Consider the following 23,606-nt stretch of genomic DNA (forward strand, 5'->3'; position numbering starts at 1 on the left):
TTGTTGAGGGCAGACCAGATTTTTTATCATGAACGGTGGGCGTGGATACATTGTTCGTGCCAAAATCCTTTCTAATTTCTCGCGTCTGACATTTTCGGTGATCACTTCCACGCCGTGTCATTTGAGAGGGGTGTGGGGGGGGGGGGGAGGGAGGGAGAGGAGGGATGGGGGATTAGGCTCTTCTAATGCACTGCTATGCATGTTTCATTGTTGTATGCGCCCTCACTCTTCTGTCCTCCTTTCGTCATGGTGTAAAACTTCCTTGTTGTGTTCAAGCTGCATTCGGCAGAGATCTTCAGATTGTTCCGATCACTCACAGACTTCAAGGCGGAGACACAAGCGTTGGTCCCGGCTGCCGCGGAGGTCGTGTGGATATGTTTCATACGTTGCATATATTTTGTCCGAAATATCACCACATTCTGGTCTACCGGGGTGTGCCAAGGTCATCTTCACGTTGACTGAATGCGGGAAACCGCATCTGTCCATGACTTCAGAAAATATAGCATAATGGACGATAACAACCTTCCTGCGATTGAGTATTCATGCTTTCGTGACACTTAAATTCTTACATCGCATTCTTGCCCTTTAAACGCGCTCGGATCAATCCCGTGTGTTTGTGCTTGGCTGAGCGCCCCGAGCAATTGTGTCATTTTAAAGAGGCCTACCAGCGAACACCACAGCATTTTTACCGATATTACACATTAATGGGAGGAACTGTTTATGTCTGATGTCCAATGAAAATGACAAATATCTTATGCGATATTCTCACCTCGCATGGATAATTGTTAACGAACTACCTGATGACCGTCCGACAATGATCCAATACGTTTATTATGAACATTGTGACAGCGAACTCTCACTACATGCAGACGCACTCACTGATCGCATCCCTGACTGGCGTGAGGCACGAACTGGACCGTGACAAGCCGCGCTTGCCGACCGGGCGCTCCTCCCTCCGTAACTACTGCAGCACGCAGCGCGCGGCTTGGGCTGGTGCGCGGGCCGGCTGCTCGGCCGCCGGCCGCGCCTCGTCCTCTGCCTGCATGCGGTGCAGGAAGGAGCGCTGCCGCTTGCGCTCCAGGTGCTCGGGCAGCGGGCCGTTCCAGCCGGGCGGCGGCGCGCCGCGCGACTCCCACACGTCGTTGGCGCGGTGCGCCGCCAGCCGGGCGTTGCGGCGCGCGCGTTCGCTCTCCACCAGCTCCGCCATGGCGTCGGCGTCGGCCTTCCGCCGCCAGCGCAGGCACCGCTCGACGTCGTCGCGCCACTGCGAGCAGTCGGCCAGCTGGCCGTCGATAAAGTACTGGTGGAAGCGGCCCTTGGGTCGCCGGCACTCCTTGAGCTCCTGCTGCAGCAGCTCGCAGGAGCGCACCAGCCACGCGTCGGCCGGCAGCTGCTCCAAGTGCGATATCTCGGTGGCCAGGTCTACCTCGGCTGTCATGACGACGGCGGCGTCGCCGGCCGGAGGCGCTGCCCTCGGGCGCCCGCGCGCTGTTGATGCCGGCACTCGCGATCGCTGGAAATCGCTTCGCCCCTACGACTGCTGAAACAAAGGACGGAATATTAGTCTAAATAGTTAAGGACTTGTAAGTTTCAGGACAAGTCCACATCTGCCAGCTGACACAACAGACAACCATGAAATTGGCATTATGAAGTGAATGGGATGAAAAGGGGTGGAAAACTTTTCAGCTGAGAGGTAGAGGGCAAGCTTTTCTGGATAGGAAAATACAACATGGAATATTCTTTCAACTTTCATATAGCATATGTGTTGTCCTGCACATTTGTACCCTGCTCATCAGTTGAGGTTTTTCACATCTGCATCCAAGACTAGTGCAATATTCCAGACCTATGTATAGAGGAACTTACCAGATTTGCCAGGCTGATGACTTGATGGCCTACAGAACTGTAACTTTACACTTAAAGTTCCTATTATTTTGCCAGCATTGCACTCATGCAGTAGTTCTCAAATGGCATATAATGCAAATGATAATGCAAAGTGCTTTGCAGATACTTGTAACTGCAAACAACCGCATGGAAACCATGTTGCACTTGACAAAATGCACTGCATAGAAACAATACCCTGTGGCCTTTGTATGGAAAACAATATTTGATAAAATTATTTGAATACTTCTTGTTATTTTATTTTATCCTGTTATCCAAGGTTGAAAGAGTATTTTGAGCTATAATTGCAGTTTTAGCTAGGTATTATTTTCATACTAAAACAAAAATTTGGGAAATTGTAGTCCATTATGAGCCTCCCACTTGAAATTATCAGAGATGCAGTTGCCTTCCAGATGTCGTGGTTGCTGTGTTACTCAAATTGCCTGCATGTTACTTAAGTTATGTGATGTCTTCCTTGAGGAATGTTGTTTATTATTTACATCATACAACATGTTGGAAGCTTTTTGTTTCTTTGTGCCCTGTGGAGGCCAAAGTTGCACAATGCAAGCCAAGTTGCTTGTGAGTCATCTGATTAATTGTCTGAACATTTTGTGAACTGCAATGAAGTTCATCTGCTCAATGAAAGCTTGTGATGTATTTAAGTTACTCAGGATGTTAAGTCATCTTAAATAACAATTTTTAACTGGATGCTCAACTCAAAATAACTGAGGCAGATGTAAGAAAGTTACTGCATGCTGGCATGATTTGATTGTCTCATTATAGGGGATGTCTTATTAAGCATGGCTTGTCTCAATGACATGTTCTTCTCCAAGTCCACAAGCAGAAGAGAAGTGCAGACATGTGAGGAACCATCACACTTATACCATAATAACAATGCTCACTTTAAGTCTCGGGATGGCTGGGGTTTGATAGGGCATAATTTGAAAAGCAGCATATAGTGTTGACCTCACACATAAGGGAATGCATTACCCTTGACTAAAATTGAACAGAACATGAGAGGCTGCTCAGTGCATTTTAGACTACAGACAAATGTCTGATTCAGGGCATTGTCATGTGGACAGACCAACACAATATAATGCTAGGATATTATGGACTACCTGTGGGGAAGGTCATGCAAGTGAGCCATACATTAACCTACTTATTGTAAGGAACAGGTGGTTTTCCTCCCAGGGAACTGATGAGGAAGTTTTTTGGTTTGCCTAACCCATGCAAGTATGTCACTTATCTGTAGTTTTCCTGCTGTATGCTCAGTGAGACACAGGCAAGATGTTCACAGTGCATCTGCTGATGCAACTTATGTAATCACAGCACCTGTTCATACTGATAATGAAAAAGCAGCTGCAGTATTAAAAGGTGATGCTGGAACCTACCAGTACTAAGTAAGTTGCATGTGCAAGTCAGCACGTTTTGAGAACGAGCATTGTAACCCGGGAGCAAGCGGGTACCGGAGGAACTAGAAACCGCCATTTTCTGCCACACTGTCGTAACATTTTCGGGTCTACCCGGTCCCACGCCCTTCGGAATGGCGAACTGTATGTTTGCCAGGTGCTCAGTGTCGAAAATGTTGGCATCTCACCTCCAACGCGTCTCTCCAGCTCTCCAATTATGGACGGCCTCAAACAACGAACGGTTATTCCGGGCTCGACACCTGTGCGCCAGTTTCGGTAGCGCCGCGGTGGAACTGTCGACGTTTTCGCCGCGTTAGTGGTGGACAATAAGCGCAAGTACTTGGTTTTGAGTACTTGTATGCGGTGTCGTGGAGTCCAGCTGCACGCGTTAACATAAGATTATCGCTACATTTACGCGAAGGCGGGGGGGGGGGGGTGAGGGGGGAGAGAGCAGCGTTCCGGGATCGCACATATCCTACATTTACGCTAGGGGCAACGTTTGTCTTGGGTTGGCAGCTGTATATTCATGTGGTGGGTGTTGCCTGAAATTCGTGGGGAGGTGCATTTTGGTCGCCCATGGTCCATGAAAGCTATTTTAAAAGTGATCTAAAACGAAATCATGTTCTCTAAACGCATTGTTTGTAGGAAAAAGCATTTGGAAAGGGGCTTGTCGCATCAAGGCGTTAACGAGTGGATTGAATGTCTGCTTTTCATTCACTTAAATAACCCGTTTAAACGCCAAGCATTCTTCTGAATGCCGGTTATTGCGACTGTCGTCAGCCACATGCCTGCGTGCAACCGTTTTGCACCAATAACGAATGCAAGTCTTAAAATAGGAACAACTTTTGGTAGAGCTGTTGCACCTTTTAGAAAGTGTCGCAGTATAAAGAAGGCGCATGCGCATGGCGTTTTGCCCTATAGTTGCCGCTTTGCCCTATAGTTGCCGCTTTGCCCAGTAGTATGATATTTGTTTCCTCCTCAGACAGTAGGCGTCCGGCAGGTGCAGAACATACGAGATTGGGTGTTGAAACGCATGTTTGATACGCCATTGGGAAGCCCGCGAATCATAGCAGCTTCCGTTGCCCCGTACATTTCCATATCTGGTAAAGCCCGTGAGACTGGATGCCTCACCGTCTGCGAGATGTGAACTTTGCTTGTATGTCAAAGTCACTTCGCTTTCAATAAACAACGTGCTCAAAATGGCTCAGTCGGAAATCCGAACCATCGTCCATTACTGAGTTTTTCCCCCATCTGCCTGTGTGTGTATATATATATATATATATATATATATATATATATATATATATATATATATATATATATATCTTGCATATTTTGTGTGGGAAAGCTTAGTTGAGTCAGGTGGTGGATTCCAGCAGCATGAAATGGTGTATCACGGCATGACTCGGAAAAGACCGCGAGAGTGCGCCCGACTTCCAGTGACGTCACTGCCTCCTCTGGTGCCATCTTCTGCTGCTGGGTCGATTGGATTACATGGCAGCGACTGTGTTCTAGCCAGCGCCGAGCTCGGCCCGGCGTGCAGTGACGTCACCAGCGCCCCTGACTTGACCTTCGGTTTGCAGTGGCGACTGCGTGATGGTGATGACATTTAGATCGCGGTTCGTTCTTCGACTGCAGCAGCCGTGTTAAGTCCACGCCTCGTCCGGGCCGATGCCCGGTGACGTCATCAGCACATCTGACGTCACGTTCTGTTCTCAGTGTGACGACTTTGTCCGAGCGGGCGCCGAGCACGGCCTGACGCCCAGTGACGTCATCAGTGCCGCTGACGTCACCTTCTGCTGCGTGTCCGATCCGCAAGTGGCCAAAGACGTGAGTTCTGCCCGAAGCTTCTTTTGAAGAGTGTTTTAGATTTACCGATCCCAATATTGGCCGGTGCACGTTACGCAGTCCTCGATTTGTTGCCGCATTGTTTGATTCAGCATGGTTTTTGTGAGGCTTCTCGATGGTCCAGGGTCATGGTGCCAGGTTTGCTGTCGAGATGTCTGGAGTTGGCGACCCAGCGGCGACTGGTTCGGCTCCTGTGCTACAATTGCGGCCAGGGTCACGTTGATTGCTGTTGCAATGCGATGCCGGTGGCAGGAGCAGCCCTTGTTTATGAGGCGATAATCAGAGGCGCATCAGCGGGCTCTACGCTAGGTGCTGTGGGAGGTACCTGCCCTGTCTGTGTAGCCTGGGGCCATACCATCGTCTGCGATCTCGTCGTTTGAGGCGTTGCGTGCTTCTCACACCGCTGCACAACGTTTTTGCAGATAATATTTGGCAACTGCGGCGTTTTACAAGAGATCACCACAACCAAAGGCTATGTGGAGATGACCGGCATCGACGCCGAGACGTCCCAGGACCTAGCGGACGTGAGTTTGGCCTCCGTCGACCCGCATTTTCAGTCACCAGTCAGGCTGCGTACCTTGCGTTGTGCGTATCAGACGGAGCACGCCGTGGCGCCCGAACACCAGCGCCGTGTGTGAAAGCGACTGAATGACCAAGCCGCGGTTGGTCAGCTCACCACGAGATGTCGCGCTATGTCCGCAGGCGATAGGCGCGAAGGGCGGTCGCTACATGGAGGCACAGGTGCAGGGCAGCAAGCAGCAGGCTGAGGAAGGCACGCTGGTGCTGCTGGCCGCCGGCGACCGCTCCCTCTTCGACGACTGCCAGTCGTGCTTCCAGGCGGTCGGCAAGAACTCGTTTTATCTGGGTACGTGGCGCCGGCCGGTGGACGGCTTCGCTGGATAGTTCGGTGTATGGACCGTGGGTGTGACGATGCTTGTAGTTTTGCACCGGGTGTATGAGCAGCTGGAAGCAGGAGCAATAGGATGTTTTGATGAGTGGCACGTGATACTCGCAGTGTTTAGACAACGGGTATGCATAGTTAATAATTGTGAGTACTTATAAATGTGCGTTTTATTTATGCTGTAGTGATCGCTCCTTTTGTCTAAATTTGAACCCATTGCGTCGGATAGCCGGGTTTTGACTGAGCTATTCCGTAACTAAGCCAAATAAGCTGCGTCGAACAGCACCATAGATCTTGAGCAGATCATCGAAACCATTAGTCCAGTTGCTGCCCCATTGCTTCCATCGGGCAAGCGACCCGTCATACTCGGGCGATGGCGCCCACGTCTATCCGGGGGAGGTGGATTCCACCTCCGTGAAGGCCAGCGGGTCATTTTTAAGGCGCGACAGGTGACTGCGCCGAGTCCGACCGGCCGCGCGCGGTCGGGCGCCGCGCAGACCGGGCCTGAGGGAGCGGGGCCCTGTCGACGGTGGGGGAGGGGGCGAGGAGGGGCGGCTATTGATGGTGCGCCGGCCCCGATCGCCGCTGATCCGGCCGCGACGGTGACTAACCACAGTGCGGCGCCGGTCCCCCGAGGCTTGGCGCTGACGGACGGCCAGCCGGCTGGCGCGGAATAGCCCCGGCGCCGCCCGCCCCCCCCCCGCCCCCCCCCCCCCCCCCCGCCCCGGCGGACGACATGCGGGCGGCGCACTGCTGCAGACCGGCGCCGGCCAGGGCTGACCTGGCGCTCAGCCACGCAGACGGCGGCGGCGGCGGTTTTCCCACGTGGACGCTGCCGCCAGACAGAGTTTTGGGGTTTGTGCGCAGACTTTGCAAGCCGCAACGTCCTTAAGTTATGGTATGCGCCGGGCCAAACAAGGCGAGATGTACGGTTGAACTGCCATTAGGTACTGTGGATTCACTGCGGCGCAAAGCGGACCCTCAGTCATTGGGTACTGAGCATCCACTGCGACCCAAAGTGGACCCTCAGTCATTAGGTACTGTGTATCCACTGCGATCCAAAGCGGACCCTCAGTCATTGGGTACTGTGTATCCAATGCGACCCAAAGTGGACCCTCAGTCATTAGGTACTGTGTATCCAATGCGACCCAGAGCGGACCCTCAGTCATTAGGTACTGTATCCACTGCGACCCAGAGCGGAAGCTCAGTCATTGGGTACTGTATCCACTGCGACCCAAAGCGGACCCTCAGTCATTAGGCACCGCGGATCCACTGCAACGCAAAGCGGGCCCTCAACCATTAGGCACTGTGGATCCACTGCGACGCAAAGTGGACCCTCAGTCATTAGGCACTGTGTATCCACTGCGACGCAAAGCGGGCCGACACAAACACGTCCGCGTTCTCCCGTCGCGCGAGCGGGTGACGGGCGCTGGAGGAGGTACCGGGTGTATACCGTTCATACGTTAAGGCTCTTGTTACACTGGCTTGTCTCGACGGACGCAACCAAGGGAGCATTGCTTACAGTTGCCCGCGTTTTCGCCCGTTGCGAGACATAAGGCGGAGACGCGCGCGTGGCAACGCAGAGCAAATCGGGATATTCACGCAGGCACACATTAAGCGCACAGTTGGTACGTCTGGTGATTCCTCTTCCTTGAATGACTCGGAGCAAACGTATGCTGATATTTCAGTCTGTAACTCTGGCTGATGCAGCCCAGAACGGGGTCGCAACCGAGCCCTCTCAGCATCCGAACACCGTCTCTTGCTGGGATGACAAGACTGGTCGGTTTTTTTCCCGACCCCCCCCCCCCCCCTCCGCCGTCCTTCTCTTGACCTGCTCTTGACCTCCCTCTGACGCCCCTCTGACGCACGCGTTCGGGTGCTCACTTGTGGCTGACGGCTGCTGTGTGTCGACAGGCGAGGTTGGCAACGCGTCCAAGATGAACCTGGTGCTGCAGCTGGTGACGGGCGTGTCACTGGCCGGCCTGGCCGAGGGTATGGCGCTGGCAGACCGGGCCGGCCTCCAGCAGAAGGACGTGCTCGAGGTGCTCGGGCTGACGGCGCTCTCCTGCCCGCTGCTGCTGGAGAAGGGCAGAGGTGAGAGGTGCAGCCGGCCGCCGCGCGCGGACGCTCGCCCGTCGGGACGCGCCCACGTGGGGTCTTGTTTGTGGCGCATGCGCGAGCGGTGGGGAGAGGGAAGGAGAGATGGTGAGGTGGTGCGACCCTGCCTGTTCCTCGAGGCGGGCTGCTTCGCCGCCCGGTTCGCCGAGAGCGGTTCAGTAGCAGTATGACGGACGGGGTGGGATCGCCGCGCGTCGCACCGCGCGCGATCGCCTGACACCCGTCGCCCGGCCGGCAGCGATCATCGAGGGCGGCTTCCAGACGCAGATGGCGCTGAAGCATATGCAGAAAGACTTGAAGCTGTCGCTGACCATGTCGGACCAGCTGGAGCAGCCGCTGCCGCTCACGGCCTCCGCAAACGAGGTGTTCAAGCACGCCAAGCGCGTCGGCTACGGTGACCACGACGTGTCGGCTGTGTACATTCGGGCGCGGTTCTGAGCGTCGGACGCGGTGCGGAGGTGTTGGCGCAGGCGGCCCGGCCCGGCCCGGCCCGGCGCCTCGCCGAGCCGGGCCGCACCAGTACAAACACCGCGCGGCGCGAGCGATCATCATCATCCCCGCGGGCCGCCATCTTACCGGACTGACCGAGCCACCAGCGGCGGCGGCGCCGCGCGAGTGCGTGTGGAGCCGCGAGCGAGCGAGCGCGCGAGTGGCCTGTTGTGCACCTGTTATGCCTGTATGATAGCGTGCGCGGTGCGCGCAGAGGCGGCGAGGCCCGCCGGCAGCCTGGGCAGTCTCCATCGGAACCGTGCGGTTTGCGTTCCGTTCTAAACTAGCGACTCTGCGATATTTTTATACGTTCTCTCTCGCAGTTCTCTGGCCTAGACGCCGCGATGTTGATAGATGTCACTTTACACCATGCTCATCCCCTGCCTTATTTGAGGGCGGGCATGGACCAGGTTATAATATAAAGTCAGCGAGCACGGCACGGGGGCGTCTGCGTCTGGGCACGGCAGCGTGCGTCGGAGCGCGCGCCTCGGCGGCGCTGGGAGGCCACCAGTCGGCGGCGGCCGCTGATTGGCCGCCGGCCGAGTGACGTCGGCGCGGCGGCGGGCCGTTATAGCGCGACGGCGGCGGCGTCCGGGCGGACTCTGACAGCCATGGCCACCGTCCGGAGCTCCGCTCTGGCGCTGCTGGCGCTGCTGCTGGCGGCGCGGGCGGCCGGTCAGGGCCCGCCGCAGACAGCGGCCGCCGCCGCCGCCGGCTGCGTGCCCCGCCTCGAGTACCCCTTCAGCGTGCTGCAGATGGACGAGGCCGGCCGCGCCTGCTGGGGCGACATCCGCGTCATGACCTGCTGGGGCCACTGCCGGTCACACGAGGTAAGACGGGCCGGCGGCGGTCGCAAGGGGACCCCGGGTCATCGCCGGTCACCCGCTGTGGGGGGGGGGGGGGAGGGGCGCGCGGTCAGTGTCGTGCTCGGTGTGAGCCTGTGAGCAGGTTGTGCGGGATGAGCGCAGGTACTGGTCACCAATACCGCCTGTGGTGAGTTCGCGGTCGTTCTCGATCTCTGGGACCGGGCTCCCTGTCAGCCGATGGAGGCGGTTCCGGGTCATGCTGGGATGCATGAGGTTCAATCACCAAAGATGTCGCGAGACTAAAGGCTAGACTGAAGCTGACACCACTAAGTGGCGACGGTGTCCTTGGATCGGTGCTGGTTACGCGGGTGGACTCAGTTGTTAGTCACACTGCCCAGTGACAATATGACCACCAGTTATCCGAAGACGCGATGCTGGGACCTGTCGCCATCATGCCGGAGCTGCGGAGTGGACATGTCTGATGCTCCCGGCAGATCAGCGTAATGCGTAGCGATGCATGTCCATTGCGGACACAGCTCCTGCCCGCCCGGCGGCGGACGTCGGGACGTCGCTGGGAGCGCGGGTCCCGGACTGACTGGGTCCGTGTCAGGGCGGGTCCCAGCCTGACGGTCCGTGTCAGGGCGGGTCCCAGCCTGACCGGGCCCGTGCCAGGGCGGGTCCCAGCCTGACCGGGTCGGCGCCAGGGCGAGTCCCAGCCTGACCGGGTCCGCGCCAGTGCGGGTCCCAGCCTGACCGGGTCCGTACCAAGGCGGGTCCCAGCCTGACCGGGTCCGTTCCAGGGCGGGTTCCAGCTTGACCGGATCCGCGCCAGGGTGGGTCCCAACCTTTCCGGATCCGCGTCAGGGCGGGTCCCAGCCTGGCCGGATCCTCGCCAGGGCGGGGCTCCATGGTAGGAAGCTCGAGACTTCGGCGACGCGATGAATTCCACAAGCCAATCGGCTCGGGCTCAGATCCAGCAATTCAGAGAACGTCACCTGGGTATACGTGTAAACTGGCGCGGTCAAATGTTCTGCATACCTCGGATGCAGTTCCCGACTTTGAGTATAACATAACATCCATCTGTCCCTCAGACAGACCTCAAAACCCGCAGTGAAAGACTTGCCCACTTTTTCATGAAAAGTCGCTTCTGAAGTCGAGTTGTGCCTGTTGCAGCTGTCCAAGAACATGTACTGAACTCACCGATTCAGGCTGGAACACCAGAACCCATCGGCCGGCACTGGGCCCATTCAGGGACACCAGAACCCAGTGGCTGACACTCGGCCTAAGCTCACACTCAGCGTCACCAGAACCCATCGGCCGACACTCGGCCCGAACTCAAACTCAGGGCGCCAAGACTCGTGACCACGGCTCATCCAAAATGAAAGTCGTTTGTCTGGACTCACGTGATGCAGAAAACACGCGCTTTCTTTGCTCTACAGCCAGATGTCAAAACCATGTCAGATCTGCATGCAAGGTGGGAAGTTTTCACCTCTCTGCAATCTGCTCTGCTTAATCTCCGCGCATTAACCCAGGAGCTAGTGCGTCTTTTCATTGTCTTATCACCAGCGAGTGCATCAAAACGCAGCTAGTTCAACAATATGCATCTCATTATTCATTACTGTTACGTGCAACGCGCAGTTTGCTTGGGATGAGTTCGTTTCGCTAGTTCCGATTCAGTATGTCACTCGAGCGCACGAGCGTATCTAAGCTGGTATTGTTCAAGGCTGTATGTAGGCATTGCCATGCACCCATTCTGTACAGACAATTCTTTTCGTAGCCAGCTTGCTGACTTGACGTACGCTCATTTTGGACATAGTTTCCGTTACGACGTTGCATACATACACCATGTTTGGTGGGCTTGACCGAGACCACGATGTGTGGGATCGTACTTCGTGTGATACAGGGTGGACACCGCGCACCGTTGCTTCTTTGAAGTTCGAGACGTCCGAGCCACCTGCTGCTCACTAGGGAGTCCGCTGTGTTATGTTGTATACGCCCGCCGCTGCTGCGGTCTTTTGAGCAGCGCTAAAGGTCTCCCCTGCCGCTGATCATAGGAAAAGAGCCAGACGACTGGACTCGAGTCTAGTCGGACTCGTCCGGCAACCGGACTTTCGGACTCGGACTCATGCCCACACTTATGCCTGGAGACCCAGAAAGATCTCAGAATCCCATAGCATGGGACCTTATGGGCACCTGGATCCACCCTTGGATCCAGCCGCGTGTCTGCCCGCGGTGTTCAGCTGGCGTAGTGTGGTTGCGTAACAGAGCCAATTACCCGGCGGTGCTCAAACAAACCTGATGATGCGGCGAGTCTCCTATCTCCCGACCCGAAGGAAGACCCCGTCCCGCGTCTCGGCTGCTGTGCGTGTGGTCGCTCGGCGCCGAGGCGCTGACCCATCACGTCACCGTGAAGGCCATCTCGGGACTCTCGCGTCCGCACCCCGGCCGGGTCCGGTGCTAATCAGGCCGCACGGTGCTCCATATTCGGCACGCTACATCAAAGTTGCACGAGCGGGCGGTGGCAGCCCGCGGTCGGCTCCAGCCGGCGCCGCCCGGCCGGGCTGAAACGAGCGCCCGGGCGCGTGCCGCGTGATTAGCCATGACTGCGGAAGCGGGCCCACCAGGCCGGGCGGGCCATTGGCCGCGGCACTGATGACCCGGCTGACCGGGGTCGCGGTGATGAGCTGCTGACGCCTGAGGCTGTAGGATACCGGGCGGCGGGGGCGGCTCGACTGCCGCCGCCGCCGCCGCCGCGCCCTTTCCCTGGCGACGAGCCTCGCACTCGAGGCCGGCTGCACTGGCCCGGCGTTACGCAGCGCCGAGCATGTGAGGCTTGGACCGGCTGCTCGGACGACCCCTGGTCCTGGCGTTTACTGCCGCCAGTTACCACCAGTTGCTGAGTGTTGAAATATGCTGCAGCTGCGGGGGAATACCACACGAGAAGACTAACCACCTCTGAACTCCTCAAGCGAGCGCTAACGCGCGGAGTCCAGCCCACCAGTGCTGCGGGATGTCTTGCGCTGAAGTCCACGTCAGTCGTAAATGTCGGGTCCCGAACCAGGCGTCTAGCTATGTGTGCAGCGCCGAAGTGGCCGAGAGTCTGGTGCATGGTGCTTGTGAGTCGGATACGAACACTGATAAATACACGTGTGTGCGATAATGTCCGCATTGACACCTCATGGCCTGTACCACCGCCTGAAACGTTTGAAATGCATTACAACCAGAGCGGCACATCGAGTCGAGTCCCCGCTGCCAATGTGGAGTGAGGCCGGAGTGTGTGCTGACGCGGCGCCCCCCCCCCCCCCCCCCCCCGACCGGCAGGTGCCCGACTGGAGGTTCCCATTCAAGCGCTCCCACCACCCGGTCTGCATCCACGACCGCGTGCAGCTGCGCACCGTGAGGCTGGAGCACTGCGACCCTGGCGCGGCGCCGGCCACCGCCGACTACAAGTACCTGGACGCCGTCACCTGCAAGTGCGCCGCCTGCAGCTCCGCCCTGACCAGCTGCGAGGGCGCCAAGTACCGCAGCACGCGCAGCTGGCCGGCCGACCGCTAGGGGCGCTGCCGGTCGCGGCCGCCCCCGCCCCCCCCCCCTCCCCCCCCCAGGGATTGACCGCCGGGTGGCGCTGGCATCAAGGACTGGCTGCAAACGCGCGCTTTGTTTGTACCGGGACGGCGGCGTTTGGCAGCGACTAATGTTTTGTTCAGGCTGCTAAGGTGTTCTTGTTAAAGCTACAACATCGAATGTGAAGTCTGAACTAAATGCCACTGGCAGCAGCCTCGCGGCGTGCTGTAGACTCTCGACTTTACACATCTGCGCCTGGAGGTATCAAGACGACAGAAGCAGCGGGTATAGGAGGCTTCCCAGGAGTACTTACTGAATGCACACATCGCGTCTCAATGCATTTCTAAACGCACGGTCGAGGAAACTGTCAATGTATGGCAACAAACACGCCCAGACACTGCTTTGTTTGCATTTTGTACCAGCCAGTCAAACCATGCACATTTAAGGCATGCAATAAGCATGCATGGCTTTAAACAGGCTACCCGAATTGCGTTTAGAGCAGCCCGCTTTTCTCCGTGTTTTAAAGCCCGATGATAGTGATGAGCAAACCTTGCCATACTGTTCCATCCCTGAAAAACTGTTCGTGGCAACGGGGCATAAGTATAAGGTAACAGCGAAGCTTTTCAAGTATTTGCTTCCTTCACAGAGCATGCACAAGCCGCAAGTTTTGTCACTTCGCTGCTCACATGCCGAGGTCGACTGTTTGTCTGGAAATGCTTTCGCGGTTTATTGTGTCACTGGAACAAGGAGGCAAAAAAGAAGCAGCGCGCATTCGCTGAAAACGGTTGTTTACTAGCAGAAGTTTACGAGTAAGATTTGGAGCTTACGACAAGGAGTCCGCGGTTTTAGTGCACTGGAAAATGGAGCACATTTCAGCGTGAAAAATGCACAGCAATGCACATCGCACAATTCTTTTCACTACATTTTCGGGTAGTACCGTCACAAAGGAAGTTCTATGAACATCACGGAGAAGAGCAGGGGGAGGCGGAGCATCCCGACAACAGAGGCGGTCGAAAACCTCTAGGGGCTGGTGGAGGCACGACCAGGCGTGTTTTCGGCGGCTGGTACAAGAAGCCGGTGCCGGCTGTGTTGTCATGCTGAGCATTTTTCAAAAGGGATGTCAATTTGAAGCCCAGCTTGGCCAAAAATATATACTCTGCGACTTCCATTCTCGTTCGCCTGTGGTGGTTCGACTGCGACACCCCGATTGGTACATCGTTATCATGATAAAAAGAAGTAGAGGTTTGTTGCCATGTCAGCAGGCTCTTAAAATGCTTTGATCTGTGGGTAACGACGCTCATGACAAGCAAGCTCCACAATTGTCTGCCTCCGGAAAATGGATTACAGCGCGTAGCATTGTGTACTTCACGGCAATCGGGCACGGAAAGTAGCTGCATAGTAGCATTTCCCTCACTGGTAGGAGCTTGACCCAACCCAGTGTTTTGCACTTAAAAGAGGCCCTGGCGGAATTGCGGTTCCGGAAGGATAGCGACGCATCGCACACTTGCAAATGCTTACTTGGCGGCATACGTGAGGCTGGGTGCTGCAAAACTAAGCATGTCTTTCAAATGCTGATAGCTGCGCGCTTGTGTGATACGGACTGTATCCCGGTACGGCAGTGCCCGACTAAAAAGCCAGAGTGTTTAGTAAAATCGTCTCTCGAATAAATGCCTGTCGCCGAAGGTTTCCATTCAAGAACCGCGTTTCATTTCAGTGCCATGCACCTGCTTTCCCGCTGTCCGTGACCGTTCGTGAATATACACACCGTCCCAATCGATGGAAGAAAACGGCAAGGTGTGGCTTACCGGAATTCAGAACGAATGAGCTGAGCTTAACACCAAGTGCGTATGCATGCCGTGTTCTTTGGATGGATATGGTAGTGAACTGAACTTTGATATTGGATGTAGTCAAAATATTAACACATACACTATACTGTGCTGTGCGTGAGACGTAACTACTGAATACAGAATTGCAACATACTGTAGTTTTGCTTAGTTCAATGCGGAGCCGTGCTTTGCTGCATGCCCTTTGGAGGCTCGTAACTTCCTCAAATACTGCCGCCGCGTTCCATTGGGCTGGTTTATTTGCACGGCAATGTTTTCATCGACGTTTGCGACTGCAATACGGCAACCTGCAAGACACCTTTCAAATAATTTTAGATGCCTGTTTGTCATTGATTGCTCCCCATTCATCTCAACTCCGGTTAAAAACACACAGCAAGAGCGGGTAAAAACCTGGACGGTGCTGCAAGCAGTACTATTCCACTACACGTATGGCGGACCGTAAGCCCGCTGAGGGCTAGACAATCCTTCCCAGCGGCCCGACCAACTTACCATAAACCTGGTGGCGTGGCTTCAGCTTTAGCGCCGCTGGAGGGCGCCGCCGCTCATCTCAGATACGGAAGCGAAGTCGCAGCGGGTTTTTGCTGTATCAAAACAGCGCGAGTACCGGCTTCTTGTCGAATAACGTATAAGCTTGCACATGATGTATATGTTCGTGCTCCAGGTAGGCAGATTAGCTTCATGTGAAAATGCCACGGCTTATATAGGAAGAAAGTATAGAATAAATGAGACAGGAAATAACTTTGTCAGAACGGTGACCAAGAGGCCCGATAAAAGATTCTCGAAAACAGTAAACATAACTGGAACATTTAAATACTCAGGAAAGGTTTGAGAAAACTAACTCCGGTCCAAATTAGATGGGCCTGATATTTGAGGATACGTTGAGTCAACTAAACTAGAGCTTTTCCATAAATTAGATTTAAAATGTGCAACAGGTACCAACGGGTGGGTGGTGTGGGTTACAACTACTTAGACACGGGTAGCGGTTGGACATGAATAAAGTGTCATGAGCGGTGGACGAGTTGGGCAAAAAAAAAAAACGCACCCATAAAGACCTCTGAGCACTAGCAGTGTGAGGCAGGAGCGGTTTAGTTCCACCTATTTCTTGCCTTTTTAGATATGATATCTTGATGTAATATACTACCATATGCATGATTTATCTATTATGCGTTTTTCTATGAACTCGCAAGAAAAGATTTTCCACGGCGTATGTGACTATCATCAATACGCTCACAAGCACGCTATGGGCACCTCACGATTCCTTTAGCACGCACCCGGATGGCGGGTTGGATACCCTTCGCTCGGGTGTGGGGTTAATTTAACCCCTGCTAAGAGCTTAGGAACTAAGACAGCTAGACATACCAAATTCACAGTGTGTGTTGACTTGTACGTTAACTGACCTTGGTAGAAGTTTGAGGTCCCTAGGCCGTGACCTTTGGGCCAAATAACGTCAGATAAGGTCAAATGCCAGGTTGGTCTCCAAAGGGCCCCTAGAACCTAAACAACTGTTCCAAACAAAAAGTCACACACTAACTAAGGTCAGTGGCCTTGTTTGACCTTTTGAAGGTCACGGTAACCAAATCATACAGGACTGCTCCGAGTTTGTCATTTGAATGAGCGACTAAGATTACACTAGGCAGTATGTTCCTAAAAACTAAATGTTGACTTGGGTCATTTTAGGTCAGTGACCTGTTGTGACTTTTAAAAAGTCCATGGAAGGTGTATAATGCTGTTCTTGTTATCAATCAATTCGAAATGGGAGCCAGAAAATACCCCGTACACCGAACCCTAGAGTAATAAAACATGTTGATTTTGGCCTTGGTCTGACCTTCATACCTGACCCTAGCTCACTAAAATTTGTTCATGCAACCGTTATGTTGCCTAAGAAAGCATTTCAGAGTAGTATGGCTTCGTCTAACACGCTGTTTTGGACCAGATTGAACGATTCCCTAGAAATTGCCTTCGCTGAAACCATGGCCCGACTTTGACCTGCCATAGGTCAGCAACGGTACAAGAAACATATAACTTTTTGATGTCAGACGGTTTGCTATTATATTGTCTATAGCTACGCATAATTTGGCGCGGCTACGGCGCGCCGTTAGGAAAGCATTCCGGAAAAACCTTCGTGGGTTCAACTTGCCCCCACCCGAGCGCATGTTAAAAAAGCATATCATTTCAGCTGAAGCACGACCAAAAAAAAATACATTTTCCAGATCAGTTAGCACGTCCTCGACCTCTCCCCGAACGGCAGATTCCCTCCAGTTGATAGCTTTGTTCGCTGCTCGCTTCAACGGACAAGCTTGCAAGTCTGCTGAAATTCAAGAGGCGCCGTTCGAAGCCCTTGTAGCTCTGAACGAAAAGAGCCCTCATCCGCTCCAGTTCGAATGTGTGTCGAACGAAACGCCTCTCGGGTCAATGCCATGCGCGACGAAGGTTAATTGTGACAGCGTTGCTAGTCGATCTAGCTCCCCAGTTGTCACGTGCGTACGCTGTTGCACGCATACTCGGTGCTCAGTGAGCTCACCCACGCCGAGCACGCCCAACTACCTCCGGACAGCACAATGGTGATGCGTTTGAAGGCAATGATGACGCGTTTGAAGGTTCGCTATCGCTTCTCGAAAAGCAGCAGCACGTGTGCAGCGCCCGCTGCGTCCACAACAGTGGTGCAGTAGAGCACATTCGGCAGCAATAGCGATTATAATGTTTGATGCATTATGTTCTCAAGAGCCAGACGGCGATGATATAGCACCAGTAGGCTCCCTGAGTATTTCTGCACAATCGCATTATAGTACGCTGTTCAAAGCAGGTTTTCATAAGAATAATAGCCAGGCTATTGCGCCCCACTCACTGCCGTGAGTCCATCAAAGTGGATCTACCTGAGGGAAAGGCTTATGATGCGCTGACATGATCTAAATGATTAGTTACTACCTGCAACGACGATAGGCTCCAATTCATACCGTTGCATGTAAACCAGCTGCGCAGTAATTCAAGGGATTCCTCCATGACTTCAAGTTTGTCCATATTTTGCGGGTCTCCTGTGGCAAGTACTTGACAATTATTTGCGTATCGTATGAGCTGTGCACCACCAGCGGGACGACTACATTCCGTTTTTTGATGGTGCTAAAAATGGGGTCCATGAACGAACTCTAATAAACACTGCAGGTATTAGCGCGAGGGCTGCTACTAGAGTCAGACGGAATGCTCTACATTTGAACATAATGAAGCAAAGCAAGCGAGCATGCATCATATCTCATAATTGCTTGCAGATATGATGCAGGCTCACCTACAACTAAATATATGCTTTTAAGTAGAGAATACTGCCCTAGACAACATAATTTTTTCTTCAGTAAATTTGCATTTCAATGTAGCATTACTTGATTACGTCACTGCACCTCGCACAACATTGACTGAGAGCCAGTTGGCGGTCGTCATATCTGGAAATCGTACTCACGAACATCACATATCAACGAATTGGCAATGATATTTTTCTGGGTCTTGATCAGCGCATGGCTAATAAAATCACAGGATTTTAATGACGTTAGTATGATGTCATGGATACCTGGGCGACCTTGAAGAAGTCTCCCCGAAATAGTAACAAAAATAATAGCATGCATATAATATATATATATATATATATATATATATATATATAATCAAAATAATACTAAAAAACATCTTCGCGGGCGTGCAGCTCGGCAACTCGTGGAGTTTAGGTCTCAAGAAGGGCAGAGCTATAAACTGCACCGAATGGTCTTCAAAATGGGTGAAAGCCGCTGAGGGTAACCATTTACCCGTAATCGCGAGAGTCACGGGTGTAACGCGCTATGAAATCTCAGATCCTCTGCCAGCGAGAAGTGACGACTAGAGATATCAGGGCCTGCGATAAAAAAAAAACATCATAAGCTGCACACACACCAGCTTCTCTTCTAGCTTGGGCACTAGAGAGATGAGCGAGATTGGTTCGAAGTTCCTTCGCACGTCCAGATCCAAAAGTCGGCTGCACAAGTGATATCTCCCACTTCCATGGCGGCATCCCAGAGACAAAACTGCAGTTGATAGTATGCAGTCACGCTGGTGTTCGTACTGATAAGCAGACCTTTGCAACATGGGACGCCATGGCACCGCAAGCGCTGCTGGTGTTCATCGACAACATGGTATGTTTTTATTCATGTTCTGTGGCAGGCCGTAGGAAAAGCAGCCCGCGTACACCCACGTCACAGCAGCCTTGCGTGCCCAACGGAGCCGCTGCTGATACATTGTCGGATGTCTTTCTCTCGCTGTCAGAGAAGAGCCCGTTAACTGACCCACCGACTGTGTCCATTGGTGCTAGTGTGCAAGGACCCATTGCAGTGTTGGCATAGTCGTGTTGGTTGGTACGCTATGCAATACCAGGACACAGTAAAGGAGTAATGAGGAATGCGTTGACGGCTACCCATACATGCGGTCTTGCAACTAAACGACACAACGGGGAACAAATATCTAAGAGTGCCTTGCTGCGTAGACGTTCACCATTACCTTCATAAAGCCACTGCCACATGTCTCACTAGCACAATTTGTCGTTCGGTAAATTGCCTTTTGAACGCGGGTAATCGGTAAATCCGTCGCGCTGATCGCTTGATCCAATTGCAATTGGAGCCGCTGGACTCGGATGCGGCATAACGCCTCAAACTGTCCAAAGCCATGACAAGCTCCGCGCGGAGAGACAATACAGTTTGAGGGCAAATAATAGCCAATATTTGGAAGCGTGCCCACGCGGCCACGCAGGCGGCGGCCGGTGCTAAAAGCGGCCGGTCAGCTTAACACGACGGGTTTGCTGAGGTAGCAAGGTCTCCCTTCTTGCGCTGCCGCAAATTCAGAAAACGCGGGGTTTCCCCGAATATGATACAGCTTACTATCACAGTTGGGAGATGGATGGGATCCTTCACGGAATGTGGAGCCGCACAGCTGATCTGGTTTTCACAAAAAACAGGGCATTTTTTCTCCTGTTTTGATTTCCGTGACATTGAAGTGTTCCACGGTAGCACTATGTGTCAAAAGTTTAAACCAGTCATTGAGGTTCTACTATCAAAACTGCAGTCTTTTCTTTAAAAGCCAAACACGACAAATCGACGACAAAATAGCTGGACGTGATGAATGCATTATTTTTCGTATCGGCACCGCGACATTTTAATTGCTGCACTACCCAGTTGGGGTTCTCTGCTGACCTGCAAATTGTTCCTACACTCCTACTAGCTGTCCATGCATTTTACATTTCACGTCTACGCATTGGTAGCAAAAGCAACGTCGGCTATAAGAAATGACGCTATGTTTTTTTGCAGTGGAAGTAACGACGGCTATTAAGTTCTTAATTATGAGGTTTCTCGCACAGCACTTATGTCGCGTGTAAGTGTTTACTGTAGAAGTTATGTCGTGTGTAAGCAACCACTGTTCAATTTTTGCGGTGCCATTAATGGCGGGCATAATTTTTTGTGGTATAGGATTTGTCGCGTAACTATAATTTCATGTTTCACTATTGGCAGTAACAATAGCGTCGCAGAACGATTGTTGGTAGGAGTTCTTGCTGTAACAGTCGTGGAACCAGCTTAATTAGAGAAGCACCACAACACCCAGCAGAGGAATGGCCCAAACCCAATTAAAGGAGCACCCACAAAGCTGTGGGATTACTGGACCCCAAAATTCGAGCACAAGTGCATCCCATGCCCTAATAAAAAGCTGTCGTCAGACTCAGATTAAGGGCTACCGACAAACGCATGTAGAGGAGTGTCCGAAGCCGAAGCAAACGGGTGCACCAAGCCCACAGACGGATGGGGACCCTGAAGTCCTGCTACAGATGCCCCAAGGGCCAGCAGAAGCGCATCTGATCCAGATGCAGATGCCCCTCAAAACTGCAGGCTGATGAGCGCCCGGCGCGCCGTCGCACGCCGGGGAAGACGTGCGACGCACATCGTCGCACACCCTTCTATGGAGCGCCAGTGGCCGCAGTGCGCCATGGCACATAAGTGGAGACCCTTCGCCTATCTTGGCTGAGCAATCGCCTGGGAAGCGGGTAACGATCTTTGAACAAGGTTTGCGCTGCCTGGTGCACCACGCGTCTTCTAGTCCCTTTCTGCCATGGTTGGCGACAAAACTAGACTTACCTAGGAGACATGCCGGTGCTCAAAAACCTGGTACAATCGCTGTTAAGCCTCCATTAATCGGTGACGTATGGCGGGATGAGTAGGCATGGTGGCAGTATGGGGCACGGTCTCAGCCAGACAAGTTCATGACTCAAAGGATAAATTCCACGTGCGGACCGCTCAGAACCCATAGCAGTCTGTTCCGATCGTCGCGAAACACTCAACACTCAGTGCGTCATGTTTGAAAACCATTGTGTTTGTAGAAATTGTGACTAGGTGGAGTCAAAAGTTGTCAATTTCCCAGCCACCAAAATGTTTGCCTACAAATAACTCAGCTTCATGGAAGCCATTGCTGATATTATTATAAACCTTAACCACTTGATAGACCACAATAAGTTTCATTTTTAAGTGATAAATATAGTGCCGCTTAGTGCCTAAAAACATGTTTTTGGCATGTAGCAAAGTTAAAGAGTTTTTCCGTAACCTGGATTTAAGCACTTTTGGAATTGCGAAAGGAAGGCTACTATGGCGCGCCAAATGGTTGCAGTTTTGTAAAGATAGCAACGATACGGGTCACACCGAAACCACAAGCAAAATCAACAACTGTGGGCCATCAAATTTAGCAGGTTATCGCGTTGCGCGATACTCACACGAATCGGTTCTTCTGATATTTAAGCTGTACGCCAGCCAAACGTTTGGAATTCGGCTGAGTTCACGAATGCAGCTTAGCCATTCATTCATGAATTCTGACCTGACCTGGAGCTACTGTTTTTAGAACTACAACAGGGAGTGAGATACCAGGCATGGTGTATTGTGTGAGAAGAGTTTTGTGATGATCGCACGGATTGTTTCTAAGAACTGGGCTGTGTGTAAACAATAGGTTTGGAGGTCAGCAAAGTTGGTGACTTTTGATCGATTTTTATTTTGATCGAATTTTGCTCGAATCGAAAAAAAATTAAATCGAATCGAACGATCGAACATTACGATTTGGGGAGTGAAAAAATCAGCTATGACTCGTCGAATATTGGATGTCTCGCGACGATCCATGGGCTATGTTCTGAGATCTGAGTTATCCCCTCTGCACAATATTTTTCTTTTCCGCTGTATGATGCTTTGCCTTAGGTTCGGCCAGCGTTTTGCCACTTCGGACGCACTTCGTCACGTTAAATCGATGGATGAAGGGCTAAAAGTGACTGAACGAGTGGCTTTCTAAATGAGCATGTCTGTTGCATATGTTGGTTTTCTTGTCCCTTTACTGCGCCGTGACGATTGCCAGTTTTGTTTTCCATCAGCCGGGGTTAGTATCGTTTTGCCGTGGCCATAGGCGGTCCAGGTGCGGATCGGCTGCTTCCCGTGCTAGGCAGCTCTTCGAATGCTGACAGAGTTAACGTTTCCTGTGCACGCCAAAAACATTAGTTGGCTTATTGCTTGACCAACTGGAGTCGCTCCGACGTCGCCGCGCTCATGCTGTTAGTGTGTCGTGTTTTCGACTTGTTGCGTTTCAAGCTTCGACTGTTGGACAATTAAGTAAAAAAAAATCATGGGGTCCGCGCACCATTGCAGGGTGAGCGTACCTTGCTGCAATACGAATATTTGCCAAGGCGGTGGCTTCGAAATTTGATAATCATGTAAGAAAGCAATGGTGTACAACACAAATTCACGTAATTTTTTATCCACAACACTTGTTTGCAGATGTCTCGTTTTCTTAAAGGCAACATCTTTGAAGCTGTAACGACTGGTGGGGAAAACTCATGGGAACGCGATTAAGTATGGATCACCAAAGCAGTAAATCATCCTGTTTTCCAGGGCTTTTACACCGCCGCCAGAATATTGATTATTCTTACGTCATACACGTCTTTGGATGAAGTGTCAGAGCTTGACACCTACACAGAGCTTGACACCTTGACGCCAAGTGTCGTCAGAGCCTGACACCTTGACTCCGAGTGTCAAAGCTTGACACCTTGACACCAAGTGTCAGAGTTTGATACCCTGCCGCCAAGTGCCAGAGCCTGGCATCTATACAGAGCTTGACACCTTGACGCCAAGTGTCAGAGCTTGAAACCTTGGGCCTGCACCCAGCCATTGTTTAAGCATGTTATCTGCGACTGTGTCATCAATCAGTGCCGTTGGCCTTGTTCATCATTGAATAACCAGGGCAACTATAAGTCCTTTCGTTCATTCTTCGGCTGCATGTCTTTGTCGAAACATTCACTAATTACAAGCATTCACTCATTTTTAAAGTCATGTTCGTAGCTAGGACAGCGCTAATGACGTTATTTCTCATGCAATAACCAGGAAAACTACCAAGGTAACTTTAAGTTTGCTACTGATATTGGTTTTGATAAATGCATTCAGTCGAAATATCAGCACGTCTATCTCTCGATTCTCCTCATTCGACGAGAAATGAAACTATTAGCATTGTCTCATCGATATGCGTAATGTTCCTCGCAAATGCACAGAATAACTTACGTCATTTTTGTGGCCTTCATTTACTCTCTTGTTTTTCGAGTTACTGAATGGGGAAGAATGCTGATAGTTATGCTCTTATGCATGTGTAATGTTCCTCGCGTATGAACTAAACAACTCGCCCAATTTGCATATTTGCACAAACACGGTAAATATCACCACACCCTGCC

General features: G+C 52.4%; 3 protein-coding genes across 7 annotated transcripts in view; 2 read left to right on the forward strand and 1 right to left on the reverse strand.

Annotated features, from left to right (window-relative positions):
* Positions 1-9,087, forward strand: part of Ndf (Nucleosome-destabilizing factor) — a 21,294-nt gene extending 12,207 nt beyond the window's left edge. The window contains exons 8-12 of the mRNA XM_037216503.1: positions 5,007-5,117; positions 5,558-5,659; positions 5,838-6,000; positions 7,951-8,130; positions 8,393-9,087. Coding sequence (XP_037072398.1) covers positions 5,007-5,117; positions 5,558-5,659; positions 5,838-6,000; positions 7,951-8,130; positions 8,393-8,592 — 756 coding nt within the window. The 3' untranslated portion in view covers positions 8,593-9,087. The remainder of the gene's footprint in view (positions 1-5,006; positions 5,118-5,557; positions 5,660-5,837; positions 6,001-7,950; positions 8,131-8,392) is intronic.
* Positions 814-3,564, reverse strand: LOC119093544 (UPF0545 protein C22orf39 homolog). 5 transcript variants are annotated; one of them, XM_037216505.1, is made up of 2 exons: positions 3,476-3,564; positions 814-1,537 (listed from the first exon to the last, which is right to left on the reverse strand). In XM_037216505.1, the coding sequence occupies exon 2, from the start codon at positions 1,436-1,438 to the stop codon at positions 962-964; it is 477 nt and encodes a 158-aa protein (XP_037072400.1). In that variant the 5' UTR covers positions 1,439-1,537; positions 3,476-3,564; the 3' UTR covers positions 814-961. The 5 variants fall into 5 exon arrangements, with proteins under 5 accessions (XP_037072400.1, XP_037072399.1, XP_037072404.1 ...); XM_037216504.1 differs by having other exon boundaries at positions 814-1,540; positions 3,476-3,563; XM_037216509.1 differs by lacking the exon at positions 3,476-3,564 and adding an exon at positions 3,270-3,469.
* On the forward strand, positions 9,045-22,330 carry Gpb5 (Glycoprotein hormone beta 5). The gene is made up of 4 exons (XM_037217641.1): positions 9,045-9,053; positions 9,378-9,473; positions 12,771-12,992; positions 22,295-22,330. Exons 1-4 carry the CDS (start codon positions 9,045-9,047, stop codon positions 22,328-22,330), a joined length of 363 nt encoding a protein of 120 aa, XP_037073536.1.
* The last annotated feature ends 1,276 nt before the right edge of the window (positions 22,331-23,606 follow it).

Source organism: Pollicipes pollicipes, unplaced genomic scaffold, assembly GCF_011947565.3.
Source record: "Pollicipes pollicipes isolate AB1234 unplaced genomic scaffold, Ppol_2.1 Scaffold_4002;HRSCAF=4701_pilon_pilon_pilon, whole genome shotgun sequence".
Classification (NCBI taxonomy): domain Eukaryota; kingdom Metazoa; phylum Arthropoda; class Thecostraca; order Pollicipedomorpha; family Pollicipedidae; genus Pollicipes; species Pollicipes pollicipes.

Coding starts and splice junctions, on each gene's coding strand:
- LOC119093544 (XM_037216505.1), bottom strand. CDS start 1,438: ATGACAGCCGAGGTAGACCTGGCCACCGAGATATCGCACTTGGAGCAG.
- Gpb5 (XM_037217641.1), top strand. Junction 9,474..12,770: donor GCCACTGCCGGTCACACGAG/GTAAGACGGGCC, acceptor CCCGACCGGCAG/GTGCCCGACTGGAGGTTCCC. Junction 12,993..22,294: donor GCAGCACGCGCAGCTGGCCG/GCCGACCGCTAG, acceptor CCGTGGCCATAG/GCGGTCCAGGTGCGGATCGG.